General features: G+C 36.1%; 1 protein-coding gene across 8 annotated transcripts in view; it reads left to right on the forward strand.

Moving 5' to 3' along the window:
- The first annotated feature begins 284 nt into the window (after positions 1–284).
- Positions 285–17,544, forward strand: part of LOC107812644 (DNA-(apurinic or apyrimidinic site) endonuclease 2) — a 31,592-nt gene continuing 14,332 nt past the window's right edge. For all 8 annotated transcript variants that reach the window (XR_012698807.1, XR_012698810.1, XR_012698808.1 and 5 more), the window contains exons 1-8: positions 285–711; positions 2,316–2,543; positions 2,776–2,861; positions 4,243–4,358; positions 4,471–4,551; positions 4,880–5,080; positions 14,760–14,911; positions 15,679–16,274. Coding sequence is in view for 1 of the 8 variants with exons in the window: in XM_075229792.1 (XP_075085893.1) it covers positions 489–711; positions 2,316–2,543; positions 2,776–2,861; positions 4,243–4,358; positions 4,471–4,551; positions 4,880–5,080; positions 14,760–14,911; positions 15,679–16,274 (1,683 nt within the window). In the remaining 7 variants the exon portion in view is untranslated. The remainder of the gene's footprint in view (positions 712–2,315; positions 2,544–2,775; positions 2,862–4,242; positions 4,359–4,470; positions 4,552–4,879; positions 5,081–14,759; positions 14,912–15,678; positions 16,275–17,544) is intronic.

Here is a 17,544-nt window from a genome sequence, read left to right on the forward strand (position 1 = left end):
ATAAACTTGTAATATAGCAAAAAAAAAAAATTTGGGCACATGGAGAATTATTATATTAAAAGATAGGGGAAGGGAAAAAATATAGTAATTATTTAATAATAAAGAAGATAAGATGAGGAAAAAATATAAGGTATCGACACGATGAATTTAAGATACAATACAATAAAATTTAAGTAATAATTAATATAAATAATATATTAATGTGACTATAAAAAATTCTCATATATAAAATATAAAACTATATCATTCTTTAGTTAAAAGGACCACTAAGAAACAATGCCAATGTGGCAATTGGCATATCTCAAAACGACCTCGTTTGTCCCCTCCTCCCCAATGTAGTCCTGTACGAAGAACAGCAATGAGGCTTAAAACTGTGGGGAATGCACTACTCGGCACTTGCTTTCGTTGTCGGAGCAGTGAATTTTTGAGGCTCAAATGCTGACGGAAAAAAATCAAACAGTGATGATTATCGGTTCTGCAATTTCTGAATGAAGATAGTGACGTACAATGTGAACGGCTTAAGGCCACGCATACAACAATACGGTTCACTCCCGAAACTTTTAGATTCACTCAACGCTGATATCATCTGTTTTCAGGAGACTAAATTGTCCAAACATGATTTACGAGCCGATTTGGTTCGTGCTGAGGGTTACGAGTCTTTCTTCTCTTGCACCCGTACTTCTGATCGTGGCCGCTCCGCTGGCTATTCCGGTAATTTTTAATGTTTTAGCTCTACTTTTTACATTTTTATTTATGTTAGGTTACGTAGTGGTGTGGGCTCACAGTGTAAAAATCAGGTAATTTAAAACGCAATTGCAAGTAACTTTTGGAATGCTACCTCAGTTCCAATTTTGAAACTTGTGTTCTTAAATCATCAGTACATCCTTACTTATCCACGTTTACGTTTGACTTGGCACCCCCTTATGAAGTAATTAATAAAATAATAATTTTACTATATGAACCCTTGTTATAATATGTTGGGAACTGAATTGGAAACATTAGTAATACTTAATAATAAGGGTAAAATGGTAAATTATATCTTGGTTTTTCAAACTGGACAAGTAAAAGTGGACGTCTTTTTTTGTATAGTAGACAACTAAAAGTGGATGGAGGGAGTATATTATAATATCTGTGTAGTAATATAAGCTCCTCATTAAGGATAAAATAGAAAGTTTAAAGGAGGTCATTTTTTTGAAAACAGACTAAAAAGAAATAGGCTTACATAAATTGAAACAAAGGGAGTAACATCGATGGGTAATTTTAAATAAATGTTAAGTAACTTGATACAAAAGGGTAAGTTACACTGATGGTGTAAACATTTGTTAATGTATATAATTTCTGGTTAGGTATTGCGTGTCAGTGTAAGAGTAATTGTGAGTTTTGGATAGGCTTTAAAATTCCTAATTTACTGTTTATTTAGTATTTTGGAATGAAATATGCCCGAATAGAGGGAATTTATTGAGTATTGGAATGAAATATGCTCGAATAGATAGATGATTAGTTGGCTGATTGATATGTAGGTGTAAATTTTCATTAGCTCATTTTGTGTCAATCTCAGCAGCTGAGTACTTTTTTCAATGAAATATTAGCTGAATTGATCGGGAAAGTTTGGCTAGCTCAATTGCAGGGTGTGTATGGTGTGGAAAGAGCAATTCGTCGAAATTCCTTGACTTTGGATATCATGGTTAGATCATTTTTGAGTGTTTGGCTTGTAAAAAAATAGGCCGAGTATACTAATAGTACAAGGTGGTGAATAGGGTATGCCTATAGTGTTTTTGTCATATTCATGAGTATTAAAGGTTGACAACAATGTCTAACTTTTGGTTGAAGCAAGCGACACAAAGTAAAAGCTAGAAATTTTGTAAAGGAAAAATGACTTTTTGCCTCTAAGGGACAGAAATGGTTTCCTCATTTTTGATATTTCTTCCAGCAATTGGAAGTAACCTAACACTGTAAAGTGATACCATCTAAGATAACATTTTCATCATAGCAACAACAACCTACATCTCTCTTTATCTTCATAATCTTGAAGTTGATGAACATAGAGAGTAGTCTTGTGGATTGCTAATAATAAAGTCTTGCAGGCTAAGCTATTCTTGGTGGAGCTTGTTTAGGAATTTGTTTTTGTATATAAGTTTGAACGTTTCTTTTAAGACTTGGTATATCTGAAGTAGGACAGTGCTAACTAATGCAAAAAGTTTCTGTAGGAGTGGAATGGCCTTAGTAAATTCTTATTTTATTTTTTCATGTATGCATATAGGCATGCATTACGGAGACAAATAGAAAAGTAATTGAATTTATGTCTACTTGTCCAGGTGTTGCAACGTTTTGCCGCGTAAAATCTGCATTCTTGAGCAATGAGGTAGCTCTGCCAATTGCTGCAGAAGAGGGCTTCACTGGTCTCCTTGGGACATCTAACGGATATGAATCTAGAAAGGATGAGTGTCCTTCAATAGCAGAAGGCCTTGAGTGCTTTTCTAGAGATGAGCTCCTTAAAGTTGATAGTGAGGGACGTTGTCTGATTACTGATCATGGTCATTTTGGTGAGTACATGCTATCCCCGGAAACAATAGCGATGGATAATTTCTAATCGGAAGAACAAATCATAGTCTAAACATTTGTTGAAAGCCATGTCCTTTTCTTTTTCTGGCTCACTATGTGATATAACTCTTCAATATATTTTGTTTTTATTTTTTATTTTTTGATATTTTATTGCACATTCGAGTCTCTTACTCCCACCATAGCTTGGTGATTGACCAGTGTTTCTTCTTGCAGTTCTATTCAATATATATGGGCCCAGAGCTGTTCAGGATGACTCTGACAGAATCCAATTTAAGCTGACATTTTTCAAGATGTTAGAGGTAATCAATTCCCAATTTGGTTGTCAAATTATGAGAACCTGATAAATGACTTTTTCTTTTTTCCTATTTTCAATTGCTAAATTAGCTTTTGCTTTATTGATGAGGAAATCTTGCACCAAATATGTCAATAACCCCTGTAATCTTAGCATTAAGTTTGCCTTTTTTTTTTCTTGGTGATATGTCCACTACAGAGGTTCATTTTGACATTTTAATCGCACCAAATCTTAGCACAAATTATTGAAATGAAAGGGATCTAAGTAGAGCAGAATGGATATAGAGGATTCATATAGCCACCCCCAACTAATTTGGGATCAAGGAGTAGGTGATCTAAATGTTAACATAAATTTCTATCAGTGTGTAGTGGGTGGAAAGGTTTAGAAAATGGATCTGAGAAATTTCTGATTTCTATTTGGAAAATGTTGTGAGAATTCCATGTTACTTTCCTCATTGTTGTCATTTATCTAAGGCTCCAAGTCTCGACCAGGTCCTGACTGCGACTTTATAAAACAACTCTGATATGTGGGATGCGAATTTACAATTCTTTAGCTGGGAGAAGGTTGTTCTTAAACCCTTGGAATTAAGTTTTTGTGGGTTGTAATGGCAAGGATGTTAGGAATCTGAGGAGCTGGTATCATGCTTCAATTTCTTGCTTGCCACAAGGTGCATTAGTTTTGTGTACTGGTCCAATAAATTACGGAACAGGAGGTGATTATAGCAGAAATTAGGAAGATTGCCACTAGGATTGTGGTATGGCTAACTCTTCAAGGACGAGTTGGTCATTCTTCTAGAGATTTTATCATTTTTGTAGCATATTGAGCCTTGTTTGGTGATAGAAAGGTGACTATGATTGGTGTCGTCCCTTGGTGTGTTTATTTACTTAAAGTTTCTCCTTTTCTTATTAAAGATAAGGAAATAAAAAAATCAAAGTTACCTATTTAAAAAGAAAAGGGACAAGGAAGTGAAAGCATCAATTTTATTGATGTTTTAACTAATCGTATTACATACTTTACGTCCAATTATTTATGGTTGTTTAATGCTATCTTGGTATCCTGCAATTCTCTATCTATTAGGTTAGCTAATTATTTTTGTCTCCATGTGACCTATAGGTCACGGGTTCGATCCGTGAATATGCCGTGACGCTTGCGTCAGAGTAGGCTGCCTACAGTACACCCCCTTAGGGTGCAGCCCTTCCCCGGTCCCTGCGTGAACGTGAGATGCTTCGCGCACCGGGCTGCCCTTTATATATCTCTGCTATCTTTTCCAGGATATTATGTCTATTAGCATATTTCTTCATTGACTGCAGAAATAGCCTGTACTTATAGTGTAAACATGCATTTCTGAACTTCACACTCTTTGCTTCATACTAGTCATTTTTATGTAGAGAAGATGGGAGTGTCTCCTGCATCAAGGAAGGAGGATTATCATCGTAGGGGATCTCAATATTGCTCCTGCTGCCATAGATCGTTGTGACGCAGAACCTGATTTTGAGAAGAACGAGTAAGTTGCTTCCTGAAATATTGTATATGCAGGATATAGATTAATTCTTTGGTCTCGTTTTATTAAGATAGCAATTCTACTTGGTAACTGGTGAATTTCCACTGCGTTGCAGGTTCAGGAAATGGTTTAGATCGTTATTATTGCAGAATGGAGGGCGTCTCCTTGATGTTTTCAGAGCAAAACATCCTGATAGGTTTCTCTCTTTCTACTTATGTTTACTTTTGTAATTTTCTAATTCTCTCTACACAGCTAAGGGGAAAAGGGAGGAAATCATGTTCATTGTTAGTTTCTCATGACATGCAAACATTTAGTGCTTCTAAAGGTCATTTTTTTTAGTCCTTCTCCGTACGTTTTTCCACAAAAGCACATACTGGATGAAACTTTCATTGTTTTTCAAAGTCAAATAAGAAATGAGATAGAGTAGTCATCCTCATCTCCCTTAACTCTTGTATTTCTTGTCATCTTGTTATATGAACCTTTTGTCATCTCACTTCATCTTGTATTTTGCATTTTTGCTACAGAAAAGGAGCCTATACTTGCTGGTCACAGAGTACAGGAGCCGAGGAATTTAATTTTGGTTCTAGGATTGACCATATACTTAGTGCAGGATCATGCTTGCATGGTGAGGAAAATCAAGAAGGGCACGACTTTGGTACTTGCCATGTTGCAGAGTGTGACATATTGATGCAATTTCAAAGGTGGAAACCTGGAAATACGCCAAGGTAAACTTTAGCTATTTGTAGTAAGGAAAATTACATGATCGCATTATGGATGAATGACCTTCGAAGCATGAACTCTCATAAACAAGTGAGGATAGTTCCGAAAGTGATAATAATGTAACTTAGCTGCTCGATATCAGTAGACATTAGTTTGGTCTGATTACCTGTATGCTTTGCGGCGATGGAAAGATTTGTTTTACTATTTCATAAATCTGTCATGTTACAGTTTCTGTTAATCTGTTACAAGGATATACAACAACAAAAAACCTAGAAGTAAAAATTTATAAGGATATAGCAAGTAAAAATTCCAACTTGTATTCTTAGTTGTGAGAAAGCACGGGAGAAAAATATATTATTGATATTCTATTCAATTATAATACAATGGGCCATATTTATACAATGCATATCCTACTCTACTATATGGACTAGGACTAAGTCACGTTATTTACATAACTATCTAACACTCCCCCTCAAGCCTGTGCCTACAAATCATATTTACCGAGCTTGTACATATGTAACTAATACGAGGACCTGTGAGGGACTTGGTGAAAATATCTGCAAGCTGATCGTTCGACTTCACAAACTTTGTAGTAATATCTCCCGAGAGTATCTTTTCTCTAAAGAAGTGACAGTCAATCTCAATGTGTTTAGTTCTCTCACGGAACACCGGATTTGATGCAATATGAAGGGCATCTTGCTTATCACACACAAGTTCCATCTTGTTGATCTCACCAAATTTCAACTCCTTGAGCAACCGTTTGATCCAGACTAGCTCACATGTTGCCATAGCCATTGCTCGATACTCTGCTTCTACACTAGACTGAACAACCACATTCTGTTTTTTGCTCTTCCAAGATACCAAATTACCTCCTACTAAAACACAATATCCAGACATAAAACATCTATCAGAAGGTGATCCTGCCCAATCAGTATCTGAGTATCCAACGATCTGCTCATGGCCTCGATCCTCAAACAATATCCTTTGCCCGGAGCTGATTTTGTATAACGAAGAATGCGGACAACTGCATCCCAATGACTAGCACATGGAGAATCCATAAACTGACTCACAACACTCACAGGAAAGGAAATGTCAGGTCTGGTGACTGTGAGGTAATTTAGTTTACCAACTAGCCGCCTATATCTTGCAGGATTACTAAGCGGATCCCCCTGTCCTGGCAGAAGTTTAGAATTCGGATCCATAGGAGTGTTAACAGGTCTACAACTTGTTATTCCTGTTTTCTCAAGAATGTCCAAGACATACTTCCGTTGTGAGATCACAGTACCTAAGCTAGACTGAGCGACCTCAATACCTAGAAAACTTTAATCTGCCCAGATCTTTAGTTTGAAAGTGCTAAAAGAGATGGTTTCTCAACCTAGTAATACCATCCTGATCATTGCCAGTAATAACAATATCGTCAACATAAATCACCTGATAAATACAGAGATTTGAAGCAGAATGCCGATAAAATACAGAGTGATCAACTTTACTACGAGTCATGCTCAACTCCTGAATTAATGTGCTGAACTTACCAGACCAGGCTCGAGAAGACTGCTTTAGACCATAGAGGGACCGACCCAATCGATATACACGGCCACTAGACTTCCCCTAACAACAAAACCAGGTGTTTGCTCCATATAAACCTCATCCTTAAGGCTATCGTGAAGAAAAACATTCTTAATGTCCAACTAATAGAGAGGCCAATGGCGAACGACAATCATGGATAGAAAAAGGCGGACTGATGCTATTTTAGCCACGGGAGAGAAAGTGTCACTATAATCGAGCCCAAATAAATGAGTATACCCTTTGGCAACAAGACGAGCCTTAAGTCGATCAACCTGGTCATCTGGACCAACTTTGACTTCATACACCCAACGACAACCAACAGTTGATTTGCGTGAAGGAAGAGGAACAAGCTCTCAAGTACCACTCGTATGTAAAGCATTCATCTCGTCAATCATAAGCTTGCTGCCATCCTAGATGAGACAATGCTTCAACTGTAGACTTAAGGATGGAAACTTAGGACAAAGATGATACAAGCGCATAGTGGGGTGATGACAGACTAAGTTACTCGGACTCGGGTGCGGGTGTCCGACACGGGTGCGGATCCAAAGGTCGGATCCTTCATGGTCTAAATTTTAGGATTCGAGGATACGGATCTAGGTACATGTACGGGTGCGGAGATTCAGCAAAAATAAATTAAAAATCTAGAAATATAGCTATAGAGATATGCATAATTATGAGAGATTATATGGAAAACTTACGTGTAACTTGTGCCTTGTAGAGTGTAGTAACTGAGTCATTTAGTTTTCAAGTTGTAGGCAGGCACGTAGACACTCTCCAAAATGGCATGATTCATTAATTTTCCTACAACTCGCACAACAAAGTATTAAAATAAGTTATTATAAACTTGTTGAAATATAACAAATAAAAGTTATAAAGAGATTTAGAGATACAAAAGAAATGAAACATACCTTTGGAAGTTAGAACTTAGAACTAAATAGACTAACATATATTCAAGAGTCACTAGTCAAAAGTTTTAAATAATTAGTTATTCAAATTAAGTTACTCAAATGACCACTAAAAAGTCTTACAGAAATTGTAAGTTCACAAGTTCATAGACAAAAAATAAGTACATAGCATACACATTTAAACTACGCTAGACTTGTCACTTGAAACATTGTGCATGAGTACATTCTATTCAAAGGCCATCTTCCTCAATCTCTTCAATGTCAACTTCTTGCAAATCTTGAACTTCCTTTTCAAAGAAGACTCCTTCTAGTTGAGGTTCGTCTCTTGACAATTCAACTAGATCATTGATACTTTCATCAATATTAAATTAATCTCCACCTAAAACAACACCAAAATAAATTTAGAAGATTGTGAAAGGAACTTATCATGCTAAAAAGATTACTCAAGAAATATCAAATCATGGATATGTATGTATTACGGATATACCTAAATCCCAATATTTGCTTGGACCACTTGTATACTTTTCCTTTCTTCGAGAGAGCAAGCGAAGGTTATAATGGATAAAAACTAAATCTTCGGCTTTAGGAGTAGCTAGCTTGTTTCTCTTGATGCTATGAATCAATGAAAAAGTACTCCAATTTCTCTCGCAACAAGATGAAGAAGCTGGCTGGGAAAGCAATTTGTAAGCCAAACTTTGTAAAAGTGGAGCATTTACATCATGGTTAGCCCACCAAGATAAAGGCTCCTCATACCCCATAGCATCAATCACATGAGGCTCACCAAAGTAACCATTCCCACAACAAAATGCCCCATCCTCCAAAGAAGCTTTCTTTAAATCATTCGGATCCTTGAAATGTCTTTGAAAGCATTTGAGCCTATTTTGTGAAATCTCTATATCTTCATTAGGAGCAAGTCTTCTTAACCCGTTGCTTTCACCTTTAAGCCACGACTCATGATAATATTTCGGAACCAATGAATGTGCCATGCAATGCAATGGAGTTTTACTCTTATTCCACCTTGCCACAAGAATTCCTTGAATTGTAGCAAAAAAATTCGATTGGTCGGTAATAAGATCTTTCCCCTCATGCTCAAATACAGTCACCTTCACCTTTTCAATCATTGTATCCCACATGTCGTAAATAAGGTGCAATTTTGGACAATCAAGGTCGGCACTTCTAAGCATGGATACAATTGGCTCTGTACACCTCAACAAGTATTCAATAATATCCCACCATTCATCATCCATCACAAGAGATTTTATTTCGTGCGCTTTAGCTTCAATTACTTTATCTCCTTTATAATTCTTCCATTCGTCATCCATCACCATTTTTTCCAATGACGATTTAACTCTATGAATACGAGAAGTCATAATAATATGGGAAGCAAATCTTGTTTCCGCAACTTTCAACAAAGATAACTCCGAATACTTTTAGAAAATGGCAAGCGCCATGTCGTGATTCACCACAAATTCTTTAAGCTACTCACTTGACCAATCAACTTTAATATCCATTCGCAATTTTTAAAGTGAGTTGATTTTTCTGAAGGTTGACACATACTTTTTAAAGCAAGATTCAAACAATGAACAACACATGGTGTCCAAAATATGTGCGGAAAAGTTTGCTCAACAATAGAACCGGCAAGCTTAAATAAACAAGATGGGGAGTTTACGATGACAATTGACTTATTGGACAAATACTTCATTAAATAAACAAAAAGGTATTATGATGGGTGGAGTTTATGATGATAATTCACTTTTTGGACAAGATAATTCACGTCACTTTTCATGGGATAGTAAAATATTGCATTAAATGATATTTGTACCATTTATTTTTATCATTTTAATTTGGAAATATATTTTAATTTTAATAGAAATATAATTATTAATCAAACTCCAAACCCTAAACCCCAAAACTAAAACCTCAAACCCCCAAATCATATAACCTTAAACATTATTTAATTACATATGATATTGTGTATATTTTATTATTGATTAAATTAGTCGATTAATGTGATTTGTCTGAAAGCTATATAACCTTAATCATGAATAATTAATTATATTTCAAGTATTTCAATAGATCAATATTAATTAGCTCGATATTCTAGAACTTGTATTGATAGAAAGAATCAAACAATCTAACAAGACGGGATCCCTAATATGATAGTGGATATATTTTGTTATCGGTCAAATTAGTCAAACAAAGTCAATCGTTATTTCCAATCAAACATATATTTAGATTTCAAGTATTTCGATAGTTCATAACTTGTATTGATAGGAAGACTCAAATGATCTAACAAGAAGAGTTTCCTACTCTAGTCGATTAATGTGATTTGTCTGAAAGCTATATAACCTTAATCATGAATAATTAATTATATTTCAAGTATTTCAATCGCTCAATATTAATTAGCTCGATATTCTAGAACTTGTATTGATAGAAAGAATCAAACAATCTAACAAGACGGGATCCCTAATATGATAGTGGATATATCTTGTTATCGGTCAAATTAGTCAGACAAAGTCAATCGTTATTTCCAATCAAACATATATTTAGATTTCAAGTATTTCGATAATTCATAACTTGTATTGATAGGAAGATTCAAATGATCTAACAAGAAAAGTTTCCTACTCTAGTCGATTAATGTGATTTGTCTAAAAGCTATATAACCTTAATCATGAATAATTAATTATATTTCAAGTATTTCAATAGCTCAATATTAATTGTATAAATTAAGTGTTATTAAGTTCTCTCATTCTTTGTTTATTTTCTAAAATTCGCTAATATTCTTCTTTGTCATATTTCTAAAGTCTTTCGATATTCTAGAACTTGTATTGATAGAAAGAATCAAACAATCTAACAAGACGGGATCCCTAATACGATAGTGGATATATCTTGTTATCGGTCAAATTAGTGAGATAAAGTCAATCGTTATTTCCAATCAAACATCTATTTAGATTTCAAGTATTTCGATAGTTCATAACTTGTATTTGATAAGAAGAATCAAATGATCTAACAAGAAGAGTTCCCTAGTCAATTAATGTGATTTGTTTGAAAGCTATATAACATTAACCATGAATAATTAATTATATTTCAAGTATTTCGATAACTCAATTAATTGGTAGTCCTAATCAAATATAATATAAGAATATTCTTCTTTGTCATTTTTAAAAATTATTTTAGCTCATTCTCAAATCATGTAATTTATAATTAGTCTTAAAATATGTGTCACAACATAGCATATAGTGGAGAACTAAAGGGTCAATTCTATTATGTACAATTTATAAATTTTCATGATCTTCGCGAGAACGTAATTTGTCAAAAAATTACATGCTAATAATTAATTTAGAAATTATCCCCCGTTTCTTTGAGAAAGAAAATATTTATAAATAGTATAATTAGGTAAATTAATAAAATATGTTTATTTAGAGCATATACTTATTTAATATATATGAAGTTTACTCAAATAAAAATATGTGTCTTTAAAGCATATACAATTATATTTAGTTTACAATTAAATAATTATTTATTATTTTGATTAAAACTATAACTATTTTTGGTATAATTAAAACTGTAATTTTTATAAACAAAAAACTATTGAAGACATAGTATATGTAATGTTTATCTCGGTAGAATATTAGCAAACATATCAACTAATAAAGTAGTCAATTCTTAATTAGTCTAAAGTCTTTTTCCTTATTCTCTGCATTCCTGTCTTCTTCTTTGTCTGGTCTAAGTCTTCTTCTTCCTTATTCTCTGCATCGCTGTCTTCTTCTTCTTCCCCAACAAAAGTTTTTCCATGTCTCTGCTTTTTTTCCAGTAGAACAAGACCCGAGCCATTCCAAATAAGCCTCAGTCCAGTAATCCACCACCCATCTTCAACTTCTCTGCCCTAAAAAAATACTATAGCTCTTGATTTCAGAAACCTGCAGCATGAACAAGAAGATTGATCAAGGCAAAAAGTTTCAAAAGGACTAGTATAAATTGCTACATAACAGTGTAATTGAAGGTATTTCGTTTCCCATCTATTCAAATCTTTATTTAGGGAAATCAATTCTCAAAATTTTCCCCAAAATTTTGGTTAACTCACCCAATCTCGTTTGACCGGATCCGACCCAGATCCCACACCCTTACCCATGTCAGTGTCGTGTCGACACGGGTATGGCTCCCAAATTGCCGAGTCCGAGTAACTTAGATGACAGACGATGATGACTTAAACCGACATAATTGAAATTAGGATTAAGTGTGGACCGTATACCTTTTCGAAGTGCAATCGGTTGACTAAGAGGCGACAAGTCCGCAGTAGGAGCAGGGTCCGGTGCAGGACGTGAATAAGCCGGACCTGATGCTGGGTGTGGACGACGATGACAAGTTAGGAGTAGTGGAGTTGTAGGTGGTGGAGCTGAAACTGGAGTTGTAGGTGGTGGAGCTGGAATTGGAGCTGTAGGTGGTGGAGCTGGAGTTGTGGAGGAAGATGAATGGATAATAGTGATTGAATCTCCCAAAAGATGGAACTGGTAGCACCTTAGAAATATCACCTTAGCGGACATAAGATACCGTTGGAGGTTAGCATCGATATCCTTTTTGCGTTCTCGAGTAACCTAGAAATACACACTTAAGAGCACGAGGAGCTAACTTATCTTTTCCTAGAGTAAGGTTATGGACAAAGCACATGGTTTCAAAGGCACGGGGTGGAAGAGAGAACAAAGGTGAGTGGGGAAACAAGACAAAGAATGGAACTTGATTTTTGACAGCTGAGGATGTCATACGATTAATAAAATAACAGGATGTGAGAACTGCACCCCCCAAAAAACGCAACGGAAGATTAGATTGTATGAGTAGGGTACGAGCAATTTTAATGAGATGTATTCTTTCTTTCAGCTACCCCATCTTGTTGAGATGTGTACGAACAAGATATTTGATGAATGATTCCAATGAGAGTTCATAAACTGCTGAAATGAAGAAGATAAATACTCTAGGGCATTATCACTACGAAATGTTTGGATAGAAACCCCAAATTGATTTTGAATTTCAGCGTAGAAGGTCTGGAAAATAGAAAATAACTCAGATCGATTTTTCATCAAAAATATCCAAGTGCACATGGAATAATCATCAATGAAACTGACAAAGTTAAGCGGAATCCTAAGGTAGAACTGACCCGACTAGGACCTCAAACATCTGAATAGACTAAAGTGAAAGGTGACTCTGCTTGATTATCAGGACGCTGAGGGAAATGAGAGCAAGTATGCTTACCGAGCTGACATGACTCACACTCTAGAGTGGACAAGTGAGGTAATCCAGGTACCATTTTCTAAAGTTTTGACAAACTCCCAATCGTTTATGTTATAAATCTGGTGAATCGGTAACAAGACAAGTTATTGAAGAAAGACAAGATGTGAGTTCACGTGATTTAGCAAGGATAAGGTAATAAAGTCCATTTGATTCACGCTCGGTACCAATGATTCGTCCCGTACTGCATTCTTGTATAAAAATAAGGTCTTCAAGAAATAAAACAGAGCATTTAAGTGATTTGGCTAAGCGTCTAACGACTATGAGATTAAAAGGACTGCCGGGAATATAAAGAACTGAATCTAAAGGTAAGGAAGGAAGTGGACTTGCTTGACCTATTCCAGTTGCCATGGTTTGAGACCCGTTGGCCATTGTGACTGTTGGAAGAGATTGAGAATATGAAATAGTAGTGAAAAGAGATTTGTTACCAAAAATATGATCAGATGCACCTGAATCAATGACCCAAGAATCGGAGGATGAAGGGGAGACACAAGTCACGCTATTACCTGTTTGAACAATGGAAGCTATCTCTGAAGATGTCTGTTTATATGCTTTGTACTGAAGGAACTCAATATAATATGGTAGAGAAACCATCCAATTATTCACAGTATTGGATCCCATTTCGCTACAACCAATTTCTCAAATTCTTGACTAAAACTTGTATGGTTAACCTTAGAATGCCAAATCAGAACAAGTTAAGCTGGAGACTTCCTTTTTTTCTTAGTTAGACGGAGTTGGAAAAGGAAAGACGACCTCTAGAAACCAAGTTCTTCCCTTGAAATAGCGAAAAACTGAAGAAATATCTGAGGAAATACTGTTCACAACATAAAATCACTGTTCACGCCAGAAAAAGTGCACTGTTTATGCCCAAAAAAAATAAAGTTGTCGGAACTTGGTTTCAATTGGATGGGTAGGCTCGGAATTACTGTGCGAGTCAGCTGTCCTGAAGGACCTTTGTCAGAATCTGATTGTAAGAGGGCTCACGCGCCCGACACATGCACAAATCTCGCCGAAGAAATTTCTGTCTGTCCGGCGCGTGAGGGTGCGTGGGGCATATTTTTCCGGTGAGGTTTGATGGGGTTTAGTTGCGGGACTACGCCGGACCTTATGGTGGTGTTGTTGTGCAAGCCGCAGCAATGGAAGGTTGCCTAATCGCTTTCTTTTTAGGTCTTAGGGGACAAGGATCGGCAAATATGTTTTGGTCCCTTCTTCGAGACCCAGTATGCTGGAAATTTGCCTGCGTAGGATGTTTTTTCCTGATATCAACAATTTGCTCTTCTTCTTGAGACCAGAATCGTTGGTGAAGTCGTCAAGTAGATCGAAGAGGCCCTGAGCGGAATGCGAGCTTGCTTCCGTGATTAGCATGAGATCGTCAAGGTGAGTAACCGCGTTGGTTTTCTTCCCGAGGCTGCATTGGTTTTATGGCTCCTGGTGTTGGTTTGTGCACAACACTGATAAATAGTGACTTTGACGCAAACAACCACCGGAAAAGTTGCACGACAAACTGTTTCTTCCCCGAAGCGCTGGTAGATTGCACATCGAGTATTTTCTCACTATTGGTCTGATACCATGTGAGAAAGCACGGGTGACAAATATATTATTGATATTCTATTCAATTATAATACTATGAGCCCTATTTATACAATACATGTCCTACTCCTATTCCATGTCTAGGACTAATTCACGTTATTTACATAACTATCTAACATTAGTTATATTCTGCGGCTCTTGTTTCCAGTGAAAAATATATAGTGCAAAAGATTGTCTCCAGAAGTAGCTGAGTAGTTAAGCACATACATGATTGGCCAACTTTTCTGATTGGATATTCAATTGTTCATTATCGTTTGAGTTAACAATTTTTATCACTCATCGACCCATAACATGGTGATGGAGGATCTCGCAATCGTACTTGAGAATCCACATTCTACAGGTGGAAAGGAGGGAGGAGCATCAAATTAGAAGGTTCTGATCATGTTCCAGTTTACACGAGTTTAGTGGAAATCCCTGAAGTATTGGAGCATAGCACCCCATCATTGTCTACGAGATACCATCCCCAGGTCTACGGGAGTCAGCAAACTCTTGGTGAGAGTCTCTAGTCAAGTTGCATGAATATTAATTTTATTGGACGCTGTTGCGATTGTTTTACTCGAACTTTTTTGATATAGATGTCTGCTCACACATTTCACAGGCACTACTTTAAATCAAGTTTATTGCTGTTTTTGCCAAAATTTATTCCAGAATGTGATAGAAATCAGCATGTGTAATATGCAAATAAGACGTATGGGTTTATTATTGATAGGTAGTATTAGAGCAGCAAACAATCTAGGGCGTTCATATTCATGCTAGTTACCTAGTGCGTCAAATCAATCTCTTATTTCTTTTTCTCCAAGTTCAGATCAACTCAAAACAAAGTGGAAAAGAAATTAATCTAGCATAGCTGCTAGTCTCAATTCTGTTTGTCTCTAGGAAGGGAGGTCATCATAATGTCTAAAAGTAGAGGAATGTCGCAGAAATTTTACTTCAAGAAAAAATCAATCTAACCTATATCTTTCTTACATTTTCCGAAAGGCTTTTAAACAGTGAGTAGTCAGTTACTGCAACCAAAAGGATCATGCTTGATTGCCAATAAAGTGATATGAGGAGTTTGTAATGTTTCCATTTCTGTGTTCCATATTCATGATTTGTCAAGTATAACTACTTGTGTTTATCCATCAGTCAAGGTGTCCTTTTAATCATCATGTATGTTTTGAGTTACTGTGTTAAGTTTGGTTTTTGTAAATATAGTGCGACATTGCGTTCAGTTTATCATATTATAGTTTGTTGCTGAAATTTCCTGCTCAAAACTGCAGTGTCTATGTTCGCAAGAAGGCAATCAACTGAGCAAGTTATTTCAGAGGAAAGGATAAGCCCTCTGTTCCCAAGTCAGGAAAAGTTTACCTCAACTCCAGAGAACTACGATAGTAAAGCTTCGCAAATTAAGGTGCTTGGTTCTCGAAATAATGCTAATATTCTGCCGAGCATTGTAGCCAAGAAGAAATCAAGGCATGGTCAGGGGTCTCAGCTCACACTCAACTCATTCTTCCAGAAATGCACTAGAAGTGAGACTTCTGACAGTAGCTCTGCTGATTTTAAAATTTGTCAGACAGACATTTCTTACTCTCAGATTGACCTCAATGGAGTTCCTTCTGCTGATGATGAAAGTGGTCCTTCAAAGGACTGCAGATTAAATGTTATTGACAATATTCAAAATGAAGGCCAGCTAGATGCATGCGATTCAGATAAAGAGAAGAGGAAAGTGGCATTACAGGAGTGGCAAAGGATTCAGCAATTAATGCAGAATAGCGTACTTCTTTGTAAGGGCCATCGAGAACCTTGTGTTCCACGGATTGTTAAAAAAGCAGGCCCCAATTTGGGCCGCAGATTTTATGTCTGTGCTCGAGCTCAGGTATGTCTCATTGTTAGTGGATAGAGTTAAATACTTTGTAAGCAATGGATTAAGATTTTTGTAGATATCAATATGAGTTTAAAAGAATGAAGAAAACTCGTGTCAATTGTGGAAAATGGGTGCCCCCCTCTATCTATACCTTATACACTTTAATATTAATTTTATAACAGAATATAGATGTAAGGGCTGGGGCCAAGTTTTCCTTTGGGGGTGGGGAAAGGGAGGGAGCAAGTTGGAGTTGTGTGAGCATGTGAAAGCATGTTGATTTTTTCTGATTCAAGCTTAAGTGACATAGTGATCCAGTTCATAGATAAATTCCATTTGATTTCGAGAAATTTGATGCCTGGTACCATGCAACATAATATTTCACCTTACGGTCAAATTTCTACTTGGCTTTTTGGTTTTTCCGGTGCCATAGCATAACCTATGCTAGCTAATATATAAGTTTATCTAGAACTTTCTCATCGTTCCTTTTTTTGTATTGGGGAGGAGGGGTGGAGGCTGAGAAGTTTTTTGGTGACCTCGAAAAAGTAGTGTTACATAGACCTATAATATATTTTTCATAGCACTAGTTACCTGCTAACATATCAAATTGAGTTGTACTTCTTTGGAGAGATATTAAAGCTTTTAGGATGAATTCTATTATCTTGTCAAATATGGCTGATGAGAAGAAAACAAGATTTTGGCAGGTTAAATGGCTAGAAGCCTAGAACAAATCCCTGATATGCATACACGAGTAGTCAATAAGAGGCTACTGTGGCAGATTGCGAGAAATGGAGATAGCTAGAATATTAATTTCAGCTGGAACTCTTATGAATCCGGAAGTAGAAAAAAATAGCTTGATATTTCCCCAAAAAAAGAAGAAAAAAACTGGAAATTCTCTGAATTAGGTTCTGAATTAGATTCTCTATTCTGGAAAGCAACTAAAGATGGGAAGTTCACAGTCAAGTCCTGCAATGATTGACTGCATAACACAACATTAGGAGTGATATAATGGCCATGAAAATAAATTTAGAGAATTAAATCTCCTCCAAAAGTGGTTTGTTTAACATGAATTGCAGCTTATGAGGCACTTATACTGTAGGATAAGTTACAAAGATAAGAGATCTGTATCTGCAACAGATGTTATATGTGCATAAGTTTCTGTGAAGCTGCTTCTCATCTTCATTTGCATTTTAATTGTAACTGGCTGCTGTGTTTATTCCAAAATCTTCTTGGGTTATAATCTGTACTGCCTTTAAAAGGTTTTGGGAATACAATCCCTTTATGC

This window comes from Nicotiana tabacum, chromosome 14, assembly GCF_000715075.1.
Source record: "Nicotiana tabacum cultivar K326 chromosome 14, ASM71507v2, whole genome shotgun sequence".
In the NCBI taxonomy this organism is placed as follows: Eukaryota; Viridiplantae; Streptophyta; class Magnoliopsida; order Solanales; family Solanaceae; genus Nicotiana; species Nicotiana tabacum.